An 18,777-nucleotide genomic window follows, 5' to 3' on the forward strand; every position below is an offset into this window, starting at 1 on the left:
TCTCTCGTCGAGAAATAGTTGCCAGGCGACCTGGAAGAAATTAAGCTCAATCATAGGGCGTACGCCAGAACCGTTCACCAAAATTACTCTTCACGGAGTAGATTGTGAGGGACCCGAACTGGCGAACGCATTTAATGACTTTTTTATTTCCATAGCTGAACCCTCCTCATCTTGCGAAGACTTGCCGCTCAATTATTCTCGCAATAACTCTACTGTTTTTTTAAATCCTGTTTCAGACGACGAGGTGGTCGCGGCTTTCAACAGCCTTAATAACAGCAAATCTGTAGATAGTACAGGCATTCAGATAAAGCCAGTTAAATTTGTTATTCATGGTATATCAAGCTGTTTGACACATATTTTTAATACATGCATCTCAGAAGGGGTATTTCCACGCAGCATGCAGTCTGCAAAGGTGATAGTATTGTTTAAAAAAGGCGATAAAAACGACCTTGCTAACTATCGCCCAATCTCTATCTTGCCTACCTTCTCAAAAGGTTTCGAAAAATTAATTCTCACGCGTCTTACATCCTTCATCGACCGTCACAATATTTTAAACCCCGCTCAGTTTGGTTTCAGGAAAAACAGATCAACTGAGCTTGCCCTTCTCACGCAAAAAGAGTATATTTTAGAGAATTTTGAAGAAAAGAAACTAGTGCTAGGAGTCTTTTTAGATTTCTCGAAAGCTTTCGACAGCATTAATCACAAAACGTTACTCAATAAACTAGACCGCTATGGTATACGTGGCACAGCCTACTCCCTTATATCTTCTTACTTATCCAGTAGAACACAGTATGTTGAAATAAATGGTTTTTCCTCTGCAGTGCAGCCCGTCATCTCAGGAGTTCCACAAGGAAGTCTTTTAGGCCCTCTTCTTTTTATTCTTTACATTAATGATATTGTCAGCATAGATCCATCTGCAAAATACATTATTTACGCCGACGATACCAGTCTGTTTTTCTCTGGTCATTCAGGTATTGATCTATCGAGCCGTGCTAACACGACCTTAGGCAAAATTGATCAATGGGCATCTAAGAACAGTTTAAAACTTAATGTAAATAAAACAAAAGCTGTACTCTTCCACCCCAAAAACAGATTATTCGAGTTATCCCCACTCATACTCAACGACAGTCAAATAGAAGTTAGCAAATCTGTCAAAACGTTAGGCGTCTATTTTTCAGACAATATGTCATGGGATGCCCATGTAGAATACTTAGCCACAAAGCTCTCACGCACTATAGGTTCCATACGTCGACATCTTTCAGTATTTCCTCTCTCGATTAATATTCTCCTATACAATGCACTTTTTTCCTCTATTTTAAACTATTGCGCACTAGTGTGGGCAACCACAACTGGAGAAAATATCACTAAGTTATTACTGCTGCAAAAAAGAGCAATCAGACTAATTTCTAAAGCTCCTTTCACCGCACACACAGGGCCATTATTTGAGCAACTAAAAATTGTTAAAATGACATCCTTGTATAACTACAGACTTTCCCTACTTTATAGACTAGGCATCACCAAGAAGGACGACACGCTAACATTACTAGCGGTGCTTCAACAACACATCAATACACATAACATCCGAAATCCAGAACGTTGGCATATCACTGGCTGTCGCACAAACTACGGCAAGCAGATGCTTCGTTATAGGCTTCCTGTTTTACTCAATCAGCACTCACGCAATAGTCGGAAAGATTTTACAGTTGTTTCCCTGAAACAATTCCGTCAAATGTTTTTGTGAACAGTTTGTCCATGTCCTCATTTAGTGCTATGTACATGATGTACTTTGATTTTTCTTTTTGTGCTTTTTAACTCAAATTTCTTTCAATTTTGATTTATTGATGTAAAAATTCAATCAGTTCATTTATCCTGCGCTGCCAAATGCCGTCAGAAAGGGGGCAGTCACCCCGTCAAGCTGCTCTCTGAAGCAGCTTTTTCGTGGCTGCTCCTTTCCTTTGTAAAAGAGGAAAAATAAACGATTATTATTATTATTATTATTAAGTTGGTTAGCAACACCTGGGCTCGGCCATTTCGGATTTCGGCGACTCCCCTCGCGACGCCCAATCCTCGATCCAGGAGTAACTGGGTGTTCTCCTCGATAACACCTTCGGCATTTTCGATGTCTCCAGTACCTATGCCGACGAGAACACTTGATCGGGGCGGCACGCTCAATGCTTCATCGAGGACGTTTAAGGCAACGTGATGAGTTGCGCTCGTCGCAACAGGTATGGCTTTTTCCGTGGAAAGCTTGATCGACTTAGATCGAAGGTCGATGATCGCCCGATGTTCGTTCAGGAAGTCCATTCCCAAAATCACGTCTCTCGAGCATTGCTGTAGGATCAGGAAGGTTGTCGCATAGGTTCTCCCATTTACAGTAACTCTCGCGGTGCAGCGTCCTGACGGCGTAATCAGGTTGCCACCTGCGGTGCGGATCAGCGGGCCATCCCAGGTTGTTGTCACCTTCCTGAGTCGGACAGCGAGTGGGCCACTCATGACAGAGTAGTCAGCTCCCGTGTCCACCAAGGCAGTAACCGCGTGACCGTCGACCGTAACTTCAAGGTCACTTGTTCGCGTTCTGGTATTGTACGTTGTCTTCGGTGTCCGATCTCGGCTTCGTCGAGTAGTGAGGCTGCGGTGGGCATACTGCGACGTTACTTCACTGGGCAGCGGTAAAAGCTTCAAGTCTGGCCGCGTCGTCGTCGGTGTCGTCGTCGTCGGTGTCGTCGTCGTCGGCGTTGTCGTCGTCGGTGTTGTCGTCGTCGGTGTTGTCGTCGTCGGTGTTGTCGTCGTCGGTGTTGTCGTCGTAGTTGAGGCATGGTCTTGAGTACTCGTCGATGGAGGATCTTTGTCATTGCGCTTAGAAGCAACCTCACCTCCAGAGGCTGCTTTATTTAGTTTAACCTTCGTGGGCTGGGGGAGCGTCCACGCACGGCGTAACCTCGGCTAGGAGAAACAAAGCGTGGGGACGATGGCGACGGGGAACGTGATAGGCGGCTCGGCGATGAGTATTCTTCCCGACGTAAAAACTCCTCGATTTCGGCTGGTCGCTGGCCGGGTCGGGGTCGTGGAGCGTCGTAAGAGAACCCTCGGATGCCCAGTCTTCTGTATGGGCAGTGCCGGAGGACGTGACCGGCTTCGCCACAGTGGAAGCATAGTGGGCGGTGCTGGTCGGGAGTTCTCCACTCGTCGCATTTCCTCGGCTGCGCGCGTCGCTCGTAGGACGGGCGGGTTGGGGCGAGTGGGCGGCGGTCCAACGCAGCTGGCTGAGGGCGATAGGGGCTTGGGTCCCGTCGTCGAGGTGCAGGACGGCGCACAGCTGCGGCGTAAGTCATGGCTGGGGGCTGCAGAGGCTGCGTGGGTGTCGGCGTCACACCCAAGGCCTGTTGAACCTCGTCCCGGATGACGTCAGTGAGCGATGAAAGTTGCGGCTGCGTTCCCGTTGGCAGCAACCGTCGGAGCTCCTCTCGCACAACTTCACGTATAACCTCCCGCAGGTTATCATTGTTAGCGGTGTCCATGCAGCTTGCTGACAAAAAGCGCTGCTGGCGGTCATACTGGCGGGCTCGGGCGTCGAGAGTTTTCTCCATTGTGGATGCCTCTTCTACGAATTCAGCGACGGTTTTCGGTGGGTTACGAACGAGGCCGGCAAATAGTTGCTCTTTAACTCCTCGCATAAGCAACTTCACCTTCTCTTCTTCCTTCATGTTCATGTCGGCACGCCGGAAGAGACGCTTCATCTCCTCAGTATACACTGCAACGGTCTCGTTTGGGTGTTGTATGCGAGACTGTAGCAGCTGCTGGGCTCTCTCCTTTCGCACGACGTTTGTGAAGGTCTTCAGAAGCTGTTCCTTGAAGGTTTCCCAGTTGGCAAGGCTGGCTTCCTCATTCTCGAACCAGACTCTTGCTGGTCCCTCCAGGGCGAAGAAGACGTACCTAAATTTCATGGCGTCGTCCCAGTTGTTGAAGACAGCCACACGGTCGAACTGCTCCAGCCATTCCTCGGGGTCGGCGCCAGGCGAAGCGTCGAAGGTTGGTGGCACCCGGGGCTGCTGCAGAATGATTGGAGTGGTCGTCTGGGGCAAGGTCATGATGGACGTTGGTACTTGCTTTCGCTTCCGGGTAGGGTCCGGCAGGGTCCCGAACTCAGGTGCGTCCCCTTGCAGGCGTCGGCTTGCGCGGTGGACTGGACTCAGGTCCTGCGGTAGATGACTCAAAGGGCTGGCGTCTCGACTTGTAGGGGGTGTCCGGAACATGGGAGGCTACCCAGCACCTCCACCAGATGTCACGTTGTAGTGACGGCAGTCCAGCGGTCAGGAAGACACCAGAAATACTTGCAAACGAAGCTCTTTATTTGGGCTGACTTGCGCCCTCAAAATAACTGAATCACTCGGCGGCGGCGTAAGCAACAGGCGCTCTCGGCGGTCGTCGAACTACGAATGTCCGCCGCTCGCGGCATCGCTCAATTTAAAGCCGGCAAGGAAACTTCCAGATAACAGGTCAAGATCATCTACGGTAATCTGGAAAAACCTAGATGCAGCCTTTCATGGCTGCGAACAATCGAGATTAGTCTGGTCGCTTCTCGCGCCACGAACAAAAGTGATAACGACCCTTTCCTGCTACCTTGAGCGTGAACGAACAAACACTGCAATGATACGTGGCAATATTCAGTCTTTTCAAAACGAGACTGAACAAGAACAGGGCAGAACGAAATGGCGTGGCACGCAGCTTGAGCGAAAACGGAATGTTTTCGATTTAACATCACTAGGTCATCATTTGAAACCTGTGCTGACTGCTGCAACCAGAAACGCTTTAGAAGTGCAGCAGATTTAGTGAACCCTACCTATCACCTGGAATTTTCCCATTCGTGTAATTGCATTCTCCGCGAGTATCAGATTGCGTCACAGTTAAGTAATTTTAAAATTTGCCACCGTGCCGTACATTTTTATTTGTTTGCCATTCTGAATCTTTGAAATCTGCAGCCAAATCTTCCGTTATTAAGCTGGTGCCTTTCTCTACACTCATTTACGAATGATTTTGCCCCCCTTTTAAGTGCGCTTCTAATCCGTCTTCGAGTATCGAAAGCACGTTCCCATGCTCGCATATAAGTATTTAGTTAATGAAAAATTAAATGTAGTTATCATTCTAATCAGTGTCAAGAGCCTACATTACTTTGAAGTTTACGACCGCTATCACAAACTTTTTTTTTTTTTTGAATTTTAGGTTGGGGAGACACCCAAGCAAAACAGCTGTCGCAGTTCAACAGAAAGATTGCCTACAAAAAAGTGCAGGAATAATTATGACAACCAGTACTACAAGGAGTGTGTTAGGCAGGAAAGGAAGCAACATAACAAAAAAAAAAACTAAGTAGCACCAGCGCCAACTGTAAAAAAAAAAAGAAATCTTGGCGAATAATAAGGTTTGAGTACGTGCACTCAATTACAGACTATTCCTAAAACAGGACGGCGAAAAAAAGCATGAAAAATAGGTGTTGATTTGAATGCGCCACAACTTTCGGTAGTAATCGAAAGGGTCTTGTCTGGATCCTCTGTTGTTGTCTATTTTTTCTGGTCGTCATTTTTGTCGTCCTCACGCCGTCCTTACTTTAGTTTATGGGGTTTAACGTCCCAAAGCGACTCAGGCTATGAGGGACGCCGTGGTGAAGGGCTCCGGAAATTCCGACCCCCCCGGGGTTCTTTAACGTGCACTGACATCGCACAGTACACGGGCCTCTCGAATTTCGCCTTCATAGAAATTCAACCGCCTCGGCCGGCATCGAACCCGCGTCTTTCAGGTCAGCGTAGTGGCCTTGGTCAACTCCTCCCGTGCTATTTCCTACATACGCGGCATGCAACTTCTTACCTCGTCCGGCTTCTCTGAGTCGGAGGTCTGTCTTGTCCAGCAGGCCAGAAATAGTTAAGCGAGCAGTTCAACAGCCCTCTTATAGAAGAACCCGACATGCGCCGTGTGCAAAATAAAAATCAGCTAATAATAAAATTTAGGTCAACGTAGTCATTCTGTTTTGTCCCACGGTGGTAAGACAACGTATCTTGCTGTTTATGCCAGAAGTGGGCTCAGAAAGCACAGCTGTAGAATATCGGCTCACGTTGGCGCCTCAGACAGAGGTCTCCAAAATAACTACGCGACAAAATAACCTTGGGAAACCACTCTAACGGATCGTCCACAACCGCAGTTACTTGAAACCGCGTCGCTGTTTAGCCGCTAATCACGGTTATCGTGAACCTTGCTTGGCGACCTCTGTTTGCGTCGTTAACTGAGAAAAATTGCGAGGAACTTTAGCGGCTAAAGTGGTGAAAGGCGAAAGCCTGAGAGCTGCATTCTGCTACGCGATTGTTCAGTGCACAATTTGTTGGTGCGTTAATTAACTGCCAATTAATGACGCTTAAGCTTCGCCTTTAGGAGTGGAACGCGACAGGGTGTTGTAGCGCTGCCACGGAGGCCAAGGAACGCCACCACCCGTTCGGCGCGATGCGTTGCTCTTTGAACGCAACGCTTTTTGAGGAAAGGAAATGGGACTGTAATTCTCTGTCATCTCGGTGGACACCTGAGCCGCACCATACAGGAAGGGAGGAAGTGTGAGTGAAAGAAGAAAGAGGGGCCGTAATGAAGAAAATGAAAATTGTATTTCAGGAAAGGAAATTACGCATTAACTGTCCACATATCTCAGTAGACACTAGTAGAAAATTGTATTTGAGGAAAGGAAGTTGCGCAGTAACTGTCTCACATATTTCGGTGGACACCCGTCAAAATTCGCGCGCAGTGACGTCACTACAGTTTGGACCAATCTGAAACGCGGACAAATACGCCTTGCTCGTTGGTAAATTGGTTTTTGAGGAAAGGAAATGTGTCTCTCATATCTCGGTGAACACCTAAACCTCGCCGTAACGGGAAGGGAGGAAGATGGGAGTGAACGAAGACATCGTATTCACTAGACGCACCTTTGTTCATTCCAAACCATCGAGCTGGCATGGCGGAGTGGTTAGCGTGCTCGACTCGCACTCCGGAGACCGGGGTTCGATTCCCAAGCTCGGCTAATTTCTTACTAGGTTTTATTTATTTATCTGGTCTGACTATAAAGGTTAATTAGACTAATTGGTTAAGTAAGCAATTAACTAAACTCAGTCAAACTTACTTGCAGCATCACTATACGATCCCTTGAATTGGTTGCATGGTTAGCAGCCAAAGTACAATTGGCCCCGTTTGTAATTCGCGCACTGTGACGTCACGATCGTTTCGACCAATTGAAAAGCGTGACATTTCTGTCGACAGCTCCTGCTTACAACGATGAGGCATTAAAGGCTTCCGCCTTAAAATATGGCTTCGCCTGTGGACGGAGGGTGCACGTTGGCGTTCGAATAAAAAAAGCGCACTAGCTGGCTCGCTTGAACATGGTACGTTTTTTCACACGAAATCACGTTTTGAGCGCAATACATTAAAATAGGCGCTGAGTAGAGTGCTGAAGAAGCTTAGCTTGATGGACTAGTTGGTGCGTGGTTAAGGAAAAAAAAAGCAGAAAAGGACGCGTTCACTGAGGAGATAGTAGACAAGACGACGCTGAAAACACAACTCAGTTTTACTCGGTGAAAGTTGTCGCAGCAGAGAAGTGCAGAGTGCCGTTAGTGAGTGCCGTTAGAGTATGCCGTGTAGAGTGTGCCTTGCAATGAGTGCCGTGTAGAGAGCGCCGTGTAGAGAGCGCCGTGTAGAGAGCGCCGTGTAGAGAGCGCTGTGTAGAGAGCGCTGTGTAGAGAGCGCCGTGTAGAGTGCCGTGCAGAGTGCCATGTAAAGAGTGCCATGTAGAGAGTGTCATGTAGAGAGTGCCGTTTAGAGAGTGCCGTGTTGAATGCCGTGTAGAGAGTGCCGCTCAGAGAATGGCGTATCGACTGCCATGTAGAGAGTGCCGTGTAGAGTGTCGTTTAGAGAGTGTCGTGCAGAGAATGCCATGTAAAAAGTGCCGTTTAAAGAGTACCGTGTAGAGTCCTTGCGGATAATTCCGTGTAGAGCGTGCCGTTTAGAGAGTGCTGTGTAGAAAGTGCCAATTGTAGAGTACCGTGTGGAGTGCTGTTTAGAGAGTGCCATTTAGAGAGTGCCATTTAGAGAGTGCCATTTAGAGAGTGCCATTTAGAGAGTGCCGTTTAGAGAACGCCGTTTAGAGGGTGCCGTGTAGAGTGCCGTGCAGAGAATGCCATGTAGAACGTGCCGTTTAGAAAGTGCTGTATAGAAAGTGCCATATATAGAGCACCGTGTGGACTGCTGATTAGAGAGACCGTTTAGAGCGCGCCGTTTAGAGAACACCGTTTACAGAGTGCCGTGTAGAGTGCCGTGCAGAGATTGCCGTGTAGAGCGTGGCGTTTGGAAAGTGCTGTGTAGAAAGTGCCATTTATAGAGTACCGTGTGGAGTGCTGTTTAGAGAGCGCCGCTTAAAGAACGCTGTTTAGAGAGTGTCCTGCAGAGAGTGCCATGTAAAAAGTGCCGTTTAGAGTGTGCCGTATAGAGTAGGTGCAGAGTGTGCCGCGTAGAGCGTGACGTTTAGAGAGTGCCGTTTAGAGAGTGCCGTTTAGAGAGCGCCGTTTAGAGAGCGCCGTTTAGATAGTGCCGTTTAGAGAGTGCCGTTTAGAGAGCGCCGTTTAGATAGTGCCGTTTAGAGAGTGCCGTGTAGAGCGCAGTGCAGAGAATGCCGAAAAGCCCAAAAGAGAGCTCGTAAAAGCACAAAATCGCAAAAGTTTATTCAGTTGAGCGCATATACGATAGGTCGTGTCAGCTAAATATCAAATCAGTATGATTGCATATTTGGAAGTTAGGCGGGGCTAAGTTTCAAAACATCGAGTTTTGCCTAACTCTAGCCTAAATGTTAACAAGCCCTGAAATACATTTTTCGGCAGCGGTTACTTAAATAGAGCCATGATTGCGCCCCGTTGGTGTACACAACCTTGAGAAGAGCAGCAAGGAACGGGCGCGAAACACGCTGCGCGCGGGCTGAGCGCATATGACTTGGGCTTTCACAGCATTATCTCATTAGCTGAAATACTCGCTGTTGATGAGACTGACAGAAGGATGAAAAGGAAATTGCACGGGCCTGCCACCTGGCTCCTGCCGAGCCACCACCGCTGCCGCGTGCAGATAGAGGAGAGTTCAACAGATCAGAGGAAGGAGAAAACGAAAAAAAAAGAAAAGACGCGCGTCGCAGCAACAACAGCGTCCGCCGAAGCGGACGCTGGCTGAAAAAACAGATAAGCGGCCGTAGGCGCGATTGTATTCAATGTCGTGTTAGTACGAAATACGAGGTCATTCAAGTGGGATCAGTGGGTGGTACCACTGGTATACAGGATGTGGACTACCTAATTGGCGTGAATGTTCGGAGTTGTATCAAACGATTCCGCGCGTTACGGAGCATGATATTACTAGTAGAATAAAAGCGTAGCATATTATAGGAATTCACACCGACAACCTTTAATTCCACAAATCGTGGCTTCTTGAAACTTAAATTGGTTTTTAAATTTGTTTTTGAGGAAAGGAAATGGCGCAGTATCTGTCTTACATACATCGGTGGACACCTGAACCGCGCCGTAAGGGAAGGGATAAAGGAAGGAGTGAAAGAAGAAAGGAAGAGAGAGGTATTGTGGTGGCGGGCTTCGGAATAATCTCGACCAACTGGGTATTTTCGACGTGCACTGGCATCGCACAGCACACGGGCGCCTTTTAGGTTCCGCCTCCAGCGCAATGCCGCCGCCGCGGTCGGGTTCGAACCAGAAACTTCAATCGTCCATTAAGGCCAAATTGGTTGGCGTAGGGCACTCGAAGTGGTGTCAAAAGACGTCTCTTCTTGGGCTGATACGTTGGCAATAAAAAGCTAGATATCCGGATATAACAAAAAAAAATTACAGGATCTAGCGAAGATGGCTAATGACGCAGTATTCGCTCGATATTGCTAACGCTCGATACTCATACGCTGCCTCTGTGCAATGTCAGTGCACGTTAAAGAACCCGTGGTGGTCGAAATTTCCGGAGCCCTCCACTACGGCGTCTCTCATAGCCTTAGTCGCTTTGGGACGTTAAACCCCATAAATCAAACCATAAACCAAATCATACGCTGCCTCAGCGTTTTGCTCTTTTATTAGAGTGACGAGTTAAACTTACGGTTCTCTGCAGAGGAAATGAGGCGTACAGAGTTTTATTTCGCTCCCTAATAAGAACAGACAATTGGGCTAGTTGGTGAGGACTCATACTTGGCAGCGCGATTTTTTTGGATTGTAAAACGTTTATTGCCAACAGTCTGAAGGGCATATAGGCCCCCCGCCTAAACGACGGCCAGAAGGTCTTGGCTCCTGGCGGCGTCTTCGGTCAGTTGGACGACTTTTGTTTGAGTCTCCGGATCGGAGCTGAGTAGGAGAGCCTCCCATTGTTCAAGTGACTTTATTTTTTGTCCCTCCAGGGGGGCAAAAGGGCATTTCCAGAGAATATGGTTGAGATCCGCTTTGGCCTTACATTGCTTACACTCGTTTGAATATTGTCCCGGATAATAACGACTACACATAACCGGGTTCGGAAACGTATAAGTTTGGAGACGGCGCTAAGAGGTGGCCTGACTCTTTGTCAATGATTTATCAGCAGCGGGGTACTTTGTTCGATTGAGCCTATAATGTTGTGTGATTTCTCTGTAACCTACAAGACGCAGCGCGAAAAAAGACAACACGGGCGCAGACTATCAACTGAATTTTTATTACAGAAAGGAAGCTTTATAGGTGCACAAAACCAGATACCAAAGAAAAGAAAGAAAAGGAACCACTACCCTTCCTTCCACACCACCGATAGGAAGCCACAATCAACTCAAACCAACATGGCCTAAAAACAGACAACCACTAAAGAAAACAAAAAAGAAAACAAAAGGTAAGGCATCAAACCAACCCTCCGTACTGTGCACTCGTACTGAAGAGTTACGTAAAAACGCTATCTCCTTGTCAAGCACGGTGATGCGTTAACCGAAGGTGATGATGTGTCTCTTTTGATCTGGTAAGCTTCCACTAGCTCACGATATGTCTGATCACTGTAAGTAAACAAGATACTTGTTTTATCCAGCAAAGGAAAATAATCTTTGCAACTTCTGCAGTGCAATGCAAGGTTACAGGACACAGCATCTTTCAACGACTTACGGTGTAGCGCCATGCGAATTCGCTCCCTAATCTAGGCTTCCCAGAAACAGTCACGTGGAATTGGGATATCCGGCGGACGACTTCTGCGTGCCCACTAGTCATGGCGTCCGCGGTCAGCCACCGGTTCTTTCCCGCACTGTCCCTTGTAGCGTTGCGCCCCGTTGTTGTCAACTACGCACTCGTAACCTTCTGAGCACTGGTCGTTGAAGTCCCCGATGCACTCTTCCCCGGGGCACTGCGAATCAAGTCATGTCAAAGTCAATTCAGCCCTGAGAGAGACTGATCTTGTACGAAGAATCAAGGGCGCAACAAGACGAAAATTTCTGGCCTCTGACCGTGGTCACCGGAGTGAAAGAAACTACTCTTATACCCCTGTAGGCCGCTGCGGTGGCTTAGTGGTTATGGCGCTCGGCTGCTCACCCAAAAGACGCGGGTTCCATCCCGGCCGCTGCGATCGAATTTCGATGGAGGCGAAATTCTAGAGGCCCGTGTAATGTGCCATGTCAGTCCACGTTAAAGAACCCTAGGTGGTCGAAATTTCCGGAGCCCTCCACTACGGCGACCCTCATAGCCTGAGTCGCTTTGGGACGTTAAACCCCAATAAACCAATAAACCTCCTTATACCCCTGTCACACGGGCATTTCGAAGGACCTCTAACCGATAGTCTATCGACTCAAAGGCCATTTAGCGCTGTTACACTGCCGGTTCCAATGGGCATCGAGTCCTGTTTGTTCGTTTTTTTTTTCTCCTTGCTTTTTTTTCCTGTTTCTTCTTCCTTCCTACAGATCCCCGCACCTTCCTTCCTCCTGGCCGCCTGCGAGACTGTCTGAAAAATGTGGACAAGCTGGAACCATCCCTGTTTCATGTTCATTTCGTCCATCTTAATCCTTCAGGGGCGTCTTGCCTTAAAATCACTTTTGCCCGCCCATCATTTGTGCCATTTTTTCCTCTCTTGTTATTGGCTTCCCTTAAATTTTTTCTGGGGCATTGGCCCTTTTCTTTTATTTTTAATTGGTTCGCCTGCGATAACCTTTGGTTGGGTGCGGGCTTTCTCTCAAATTTTTGTTTATTTTATTTCATTTCTTGAGAGTTTACAACAAAAGGGAAATGCTTCAAGCATCGCCCAAGGCTGCTAGCGTTGCTTCGAGTGGCGCCAACGCGCACTTTCGTGCACGACACAAAAGCATGAGCAAGCATTATTCTCCTGAACTTTAATGCAAGCTGCAAACTATTATTCTGTGCAATGACATAAAAATTGCATCGGTCTGGTTTAAAGCGCATTAGTTTTATACTCTTGATCGCAAAAGACGGTAACGCCAGCGCTATCAGTATTGCCAGAGCATTACAAAACAGTGACAGAAAATTGTGCAAAAGACAACGTCTTTCAGTACAACGTAACTGGCTTCAAATAAGGACTAAAAACCTCCATGACTCCAAAAAAGTGCATATCAAAATATTTCAATTAATTCCGCAAAATCTAAAGTAGCAAGTGTGGCGGCACACAAGCTTGGCGTAAACCACGAGAACCATTTCAATGCCCATATTGAGAGTTGCCGTGTATATAGCAGCGACACAACTCCTTCGAGTTCGATATTGATAGATAATCTCGACGGCTCTCGACTCAATTGCCATAGAAACTGGCCGTGTGACAGGGGTAGTAGTCAGGTTACGCTACAAAAAGAGATTACAGGCTCACGATCACCTCCTTTTGGTTCGGGTAATAACTGCTTCAAATATTTTTTTTTTCCGGGAAGAGTGACGGGGTCGAATCAACTCACTAACAATGTTCTACAGACGCCATTCACCTGAAGCCTCAGGGTTCATTAATGACAATTTTTCTGCTATATTCCATTTCGGAACACCGTCTAGTTCTCAATTTTTGGGCCGGTGGTTAAGGCGCTCGGCTGCTGACCCGAAAGACGCGGGTTCCATCCCGGCCGCGGCGGCTGAATTTCTTTGGAGGAGAAATTCTAAAGACCCGTGTGCTGTGCGATGTCAGTGCACGTTAAAGAACCCCAGGTGGTCGAAGTTTCCGGAACCGTTCACTACGACGTCCCTCATAGCCTGAGTCGCTTTGGGACGTTAAAGCCCCATAAACCATAAATCAGTTATGTTTGGACACCGATTTTGGTCGAAATCGGCCAAGGTCAGATGTAGGGGTTGCCCGGGCCAAATTCTCGCTTCTGGAGTTACAGTTGCTCTGGCAACGAGGGATGCACAGCCAAGATTTTTTCTCGGCTCTCACGATCGTATGAGCGCTGTCGAACTAATAGAAATAATTCTCGCGGCTGGTAAGAGGCCCCTCAATGCCAACGTTCATTTACATTTGAGTGGAGAGCTGGGCGAGCCGCTACACGATTGTAAAGAAGCTTGTAAAGGCCCACACATCGAAACTGAAGGGTATAAATGTGACCGTTAGGGATATAAAAGCAGTCGATAGTCCAGCGTCGTCCTGTGCTCCTGTTCTGCGTCTCCGTCCTCTGCGCTGGCTTTCTTGCTACATACATTTACAGCTTAACTTTTGTTCCCAAAGTCAGGTAGTCTTGAAGCCAGGGCATTCTGAAGCACGATAGCTATGCCCCCGAAAAAAAAAAAAACATCCTTCACGGCGCTCTGTGCTTCTTGGTGCAATGCAATCAACGCGTTCCATATGTGGGCCTAGTCTACTCACCAGCTGCGGACGATCTAGAAATGCCTTTTTTTTTCTCAGGCAAAATAGTGCCTCGACGAATATGGATGAGGTGCGGTCTACAGTGCGGAAATTACGGTACTTAAGTAGTTTCCAAAAACGCATGGTCGGGTGTTAACACACTACAGGAACTGGTTTCTGATTCACCAGATAGATACCCACGTGCCAGCTTTCTTTCCGCGAGTATGTTTGAGCAGTGTGTACCTTGTAGCAAATGTCGCAGCAGCCACAGAATTCCTTGAAACTTCCGCAGGAGCATTGCTTTTCTGAACACCTCTCCGGGTCGCAGTCACCTTCGGTGCAGCGGGGCATCGAGTATGTCCACACGCTGGTAGAAGAAAAATGTAGAAAAAAGAGAAATTAAAGCTTCTCAGCGGGGGCCAAGGTGCCATCGCAGCATGCATTGGAAAAGCAGTTTCTTCACAAACCGTTCTCTCATGTACTTTGTTGCAACAATGGGCCTTTCGGCCGCTGTGTACGCAATTATGTGCATAGGGAACAGGCAGCATTTTTCATTTCAGATGTGTTACGTCTAGCAACAGTTCTTTTTGTTTGAGGAGAATTTAAATTTTTCATCGCAAATAGCACGCTTTTTAGTGCTCACTAGCGAACACATAAAAAATGGCAGTGCTTTAGCTCAGCTAGGCCAGGATATACTTAGCGAAAGCAGTTTCGTCTAATGACATTTCGGTAGCGACGTCACATTTCGGTTGGCGAAGCGAGCGGAGGCGAGCGCGAAGACGAGGCAAGCGGTGTGACGTCATACCGAACGGCGGCGGGGGCTACGCGGCGAGGCGCGCGGTATGACGTCATGCCAAATGGCGCGGCGAGCGCGCGGCGTCCGCCAGCTGCGGCGGTTGCTAGGCAACGGCTCAAGGTCGGTCTCTGTGCCTCCTCGGAGCACCGCCACAGCTAAATCGAAAGTTCGTGGCCAATGTAGCTTTCGCTACAATAATACATCTCAGAACAATTCACTTGGAAGCACGTAATCTACTAATTTTATGAATACATATTTTGCTACCGCTCGGAATATATATGTATATATTTTTCAGTTTCTAGCGCTATGTGCGCCTCTGAAACAAAAAAAAAGCCACTCCACGATGCCTAGGGGTTTTGTTTGAAAAATCCAGTTTTTTTTTTTTGAGGTCGATGCGTTATACAACTTTTTACGAAGGCTTGTATGTACCTGAAGAAAGTCGACCGCAGGTGTTTCGGTTGAAAAACTTACATGTGTACTGTCTTGAAGCCCGGATATATTATTTAGGCATGAATACATTTGTTTTGAAGGGAAATAACGCACGGCGCATCAATGAAAACGAGGCCTAATCGTCAAGCAGTCCTAACGCCCAGTAGAGCACCCGAGCCCGTACGCAACACTTCCGCGTATTCGTGTCGCCAAGCATTCAACAAGGCTGACAAAGGGTTCCGATGCAAACTCTGCAGTGGGCGCCTTGAGTTCCTGCTGACTCTGACAGCAACACGTCAAATTCATGAGCGCGCATGTCAGCTGCTCTCATTTTCACATGAAGCAAACTATTTCGGGCAGGAAACTTTCCCCGCCGTACAGAACGATCATGAGCGTTGTAGAAATGCGCACATGTAGTTTAGAGCGGTAGCGATCCGAGGTGCACCCTTATAATTTTTTTAGACAGTCTATTATATAGACTATTAGTCTATTATATAGACTGTCTATAGACTTCTTTCTATAAAATCTATAGACTCTCTACAGACAAATCCTAGAGAACAGTCTACAGGCAATACAAATGCCTATATACAGGGTGTTTCACCTAAGACTTTCCGCAATTTTTAAAAATAAGCTGTTGGAATTAGATGCGCGCTTTTTCTGGCATAGCATTGTCAGTGGTGTAGTACATCATAATGCAGCTAAGACGTGCTAACTAGCAGGCTTGTTAACCAATATTTATTAGTTAACTTTTAAACTATTACCGTCGGGCTCCTTAATTATTGAGAGGCATGTAGCACACCGTAAGTAATGTCCATATCCGTTTTTAGAATTTCGAGAACGCGATTGTCCTCGGCGCTGTGGCCCAACAAATTTTGGCTATCTCGACGAATTAGGTTCACTGGAGAGGTTTCTTTGCCTGAAAGCTTCTCAAACCGCAGGTATTTTGGCGCGGTGTAGGAGAAATTTGTTGGGCCACAGCGCCGAGGATAATCGCGTTCTCGAAATTCTAAAAACGGATATGGACATTACGTACGGTGGGCTACATGCCTCTCAATAATTAAGGAGCCCAACGGTAATAGTTTAAAAGTTAACTATTAAATATTGGTTAACAAGCCTGCTAGTTAGCACGTCTTAGCTGCATTATGATGTACTACACCACTGACAATGCTATGCCAGAAAAAGCGCGCATCTAATTCAAATATTTTATTTTTAAAAATTGCAGAAAGTCTTAGGTGAAACACCCTGTATATATAGACAGTCTATATATTTATGGCCATACACCTATAGTGGACTTCTGTATATAGAGAGTCTATAGACTATGAATAGTCAAAAAGAAACATCTATAGGAAGGCAACAGAGTCTATAAGAAGTCTATAGACTGGTTAGAGACCATTTTTATAAGGGTCATCGCGAATGAACGGAACTGCAGATAACTCGGTCTTAGGAAGGGTAGCTGAGGCCTTGCATGTTCAAAACCGCATGATAAAAAGAAATTCGAAATACCACTGCAGTATGTACCTTTTAGTACCTGCCTTAGTTACTCGAATAAATGAAGGCAGTTTTTCCCCCAAGAGTCTCTGAGAATAGTGTGGGTGCATTCATTACGCGAGGTAAAATATTTGGAAAAATTTTGAAGCGGTAGAAACGGGACGGTACGAGAATGACGAAATAAATGTTTGAAACGGTCTGACTCATCTTCTTAATAAAAAGATTAATAAGAGCGGAAATGCGAAAGCCTTTCCCTGTCCTCTCTTTCCCCCTCCAATGTTTTTCTTTTTTTCAGCATTCTTTTGTTTTTATGCTTTTAATTGTTTGTTATTTTAATTTTTCTGTTTTGAAGTTTTGCATTTTTCTTTGCCTTTTTTATTCTATGCTTTATTTGAATTCTTTTTTGCGAAGAAAGGACTGTTTGGCCAGTATAGCCAACGTATGGATTATTATGTGAATAGTGTTGGATTGGCTATGGATCTGTCTCGTCGGACTACCGCTACTGATGAGCGATGGAATGCTTTCGCATTAAAAAAAAATAAACGCTCTTTCTAGCATGCTGTGCGAGCTCAAAAACATAGACAACAACTTTTATGTCCAACCTGCACGTATTAACTTATTAGCTGCAGATAATGCTGTCGAAACAGAACTAAACTGGAGTTAACTCTCGAACAATTCTCAGCATTCAGAGCGAAGCACAGCTTCAAGAAGTTGCAACTATCTTTAATATGTCACATCAGTCAGAGTACCCTTAGTGACTAGACGTGGTTTCCAATATTGAATCTCGAATTCCGCGTGGAACATATTTAATCTTCGTCCTGTAGGGTTAGGTACAAACCCAGCGGCACACCTAATTGGCCCAATATCGGAAAGGTATTCTCAAAGGTCGGTCCTACAAATGACCAGAGTGAAACCAGCCTTTTCCAATATAGGGCCGATTACCTGTGTTGCTTGGGAAAAAGTGAAGCTCTCTTTATATTCAACGTATAGCTCTTTACACTAGTGCGCAGTTATTCCGACGTTCCCAATAGAGCGCCTGCTAGTATTTAGTATCATCATCAGCGGACTGCGCGCCAAAAGAAATGGGTGCCTTTATTACGCAGCCGCAGGAAAGAAAGTAGTTTTTGGTTGGTAAAGGAGGGGGGGGGGGGTGCGTTCATTATGCGAGTGCCTTCACTACGCAAGTAAAAAAAGAAACAGGAGGTGACACTTAAGCTCCTCCTTGAGGGTACGACGCCATAGCTTTAGCGGTTTGATGCCTATTACACGGTCTTCTTTATTCGCTAGTGGCGGCATCTGGTGGCGTCGTTTGTCAACGTTTTCTGAGCTTCTGGTCCAAAGAGGGAGATGACTTACCTGACGACAGCGATGGAGAGGATAGGTATAGAAAACTGAGCAACCTTCATCTTCATCCTGCAACAAAGATAAGGAGCTGCATGCAGGATGGCTCTTCCATTCCCAGCCCTGTAGAACGAACTGCGGCTCCCAAGTAGTTTGCAGCACTGGGGAACCAACGACGATCTAAGTCTAACGGTGTGCGCTGCATCAATTTTAGCCCGCCTTCCCATGACTGGTGGCCCCATCACACGGAAAGCAAGAGCACCAGCGGGCAGCTGCTGCACGCAGAAGACTCAGCGACGCTATATGTCACTATGTTCGCGAATGGCTGCACACCACTTAGCAGCTGGCCTCCGAAGAACTGTGTCCGTGCGGGCTTTCTCTGTTAACTTAGCCAGTGATTGAAACGCTCTTCGTATTTCAGAAGTACCAGCCCGAGCTGCCTATTCAATTTCTGTATTCAGTGTTCGAAAATATTTGTACACTGTTGAGATATTCGAGGGACTATATGTTGCGTTCGTGCAGCCCTGATAGGACGAGAGATTTGTATGTTCTACTGTGCTGCAGACTAGTTGTGAGATGGACTATAGAGGGCTGAATCGACCTTATTTTGATGCTGAGGCTCGGCCTGAGCCTCTGGATTCACGGCCTGGCCGGCCCAAGACCGCTAAGTTATAGTTATACTTAGTCCAAGCACGGCAGCACTGCAATAGGTAAATTGCTCCCTGCGTGAAAGCAAACGCTCACCTCATAAGTTTAAAAGGAAAGTCGACAAAGGTGGTCAGATCGGAACAAGGCTTCAGGAAATTTGTTTATCTGGTAGGAAGAAAATACAAGGTGTTGAAAGGGATTCGCTCGTTCCTTGTCTTGAACAATAATCTCGTCTGTCCATAACCTTGAAGAATCTATCG

General features: G+C 46.8%; 2 protein-coding genes across 2 annotated transcripts in view; one reads left to right on the top strand and one right to left on the bottom strand.

The window, feature by feature from the left end:
- The window catches only part of LOC149348949 (lysosomal alpha-mannosidase-like), a 278,443-nt gene that overhangs the window by 61,892 nt on the left and 197,774 nt on the right, over positions 1–18,777 (top strand). The gene's annotated exons all lie outside the window — the stretch shown is intronic.
- On the bottom strand, positions 11,260–17,939 carry LOC149348954 (8.6 kDa transglutaminase substrate-like). The gene is made up of 3 exons (XM_089586081.1): positions 17,885–17,939; positions 14,059–14,182; positions 11,260–11,400 (listed from the first exon to the last, which is right to left on the bottom strand). Exons 1-3 carry the CDS (start codon positions 17,932–17,934, stop codon positions 11,260–11,262), a joined length of 315 nt encoding a protein of 104 aa, XP_089442207.1. The 5' UTR covers positions 17,935–17,939.

Source organism: Amblyomma mixtum, chromosome 4 (assembly GCF_055824585.1).
Source record: "Amblyomma mixtum isolate Tamu chromosome 4, ASM5582458v1, whole genome shotgun sequence".
Taxonomy (NCBI): Eukaryota; Metazoa; Arthropoda; class Arachnida; order Ixodida; family Ixodidae; genus Amblyomma; species Amblyomma mixtum.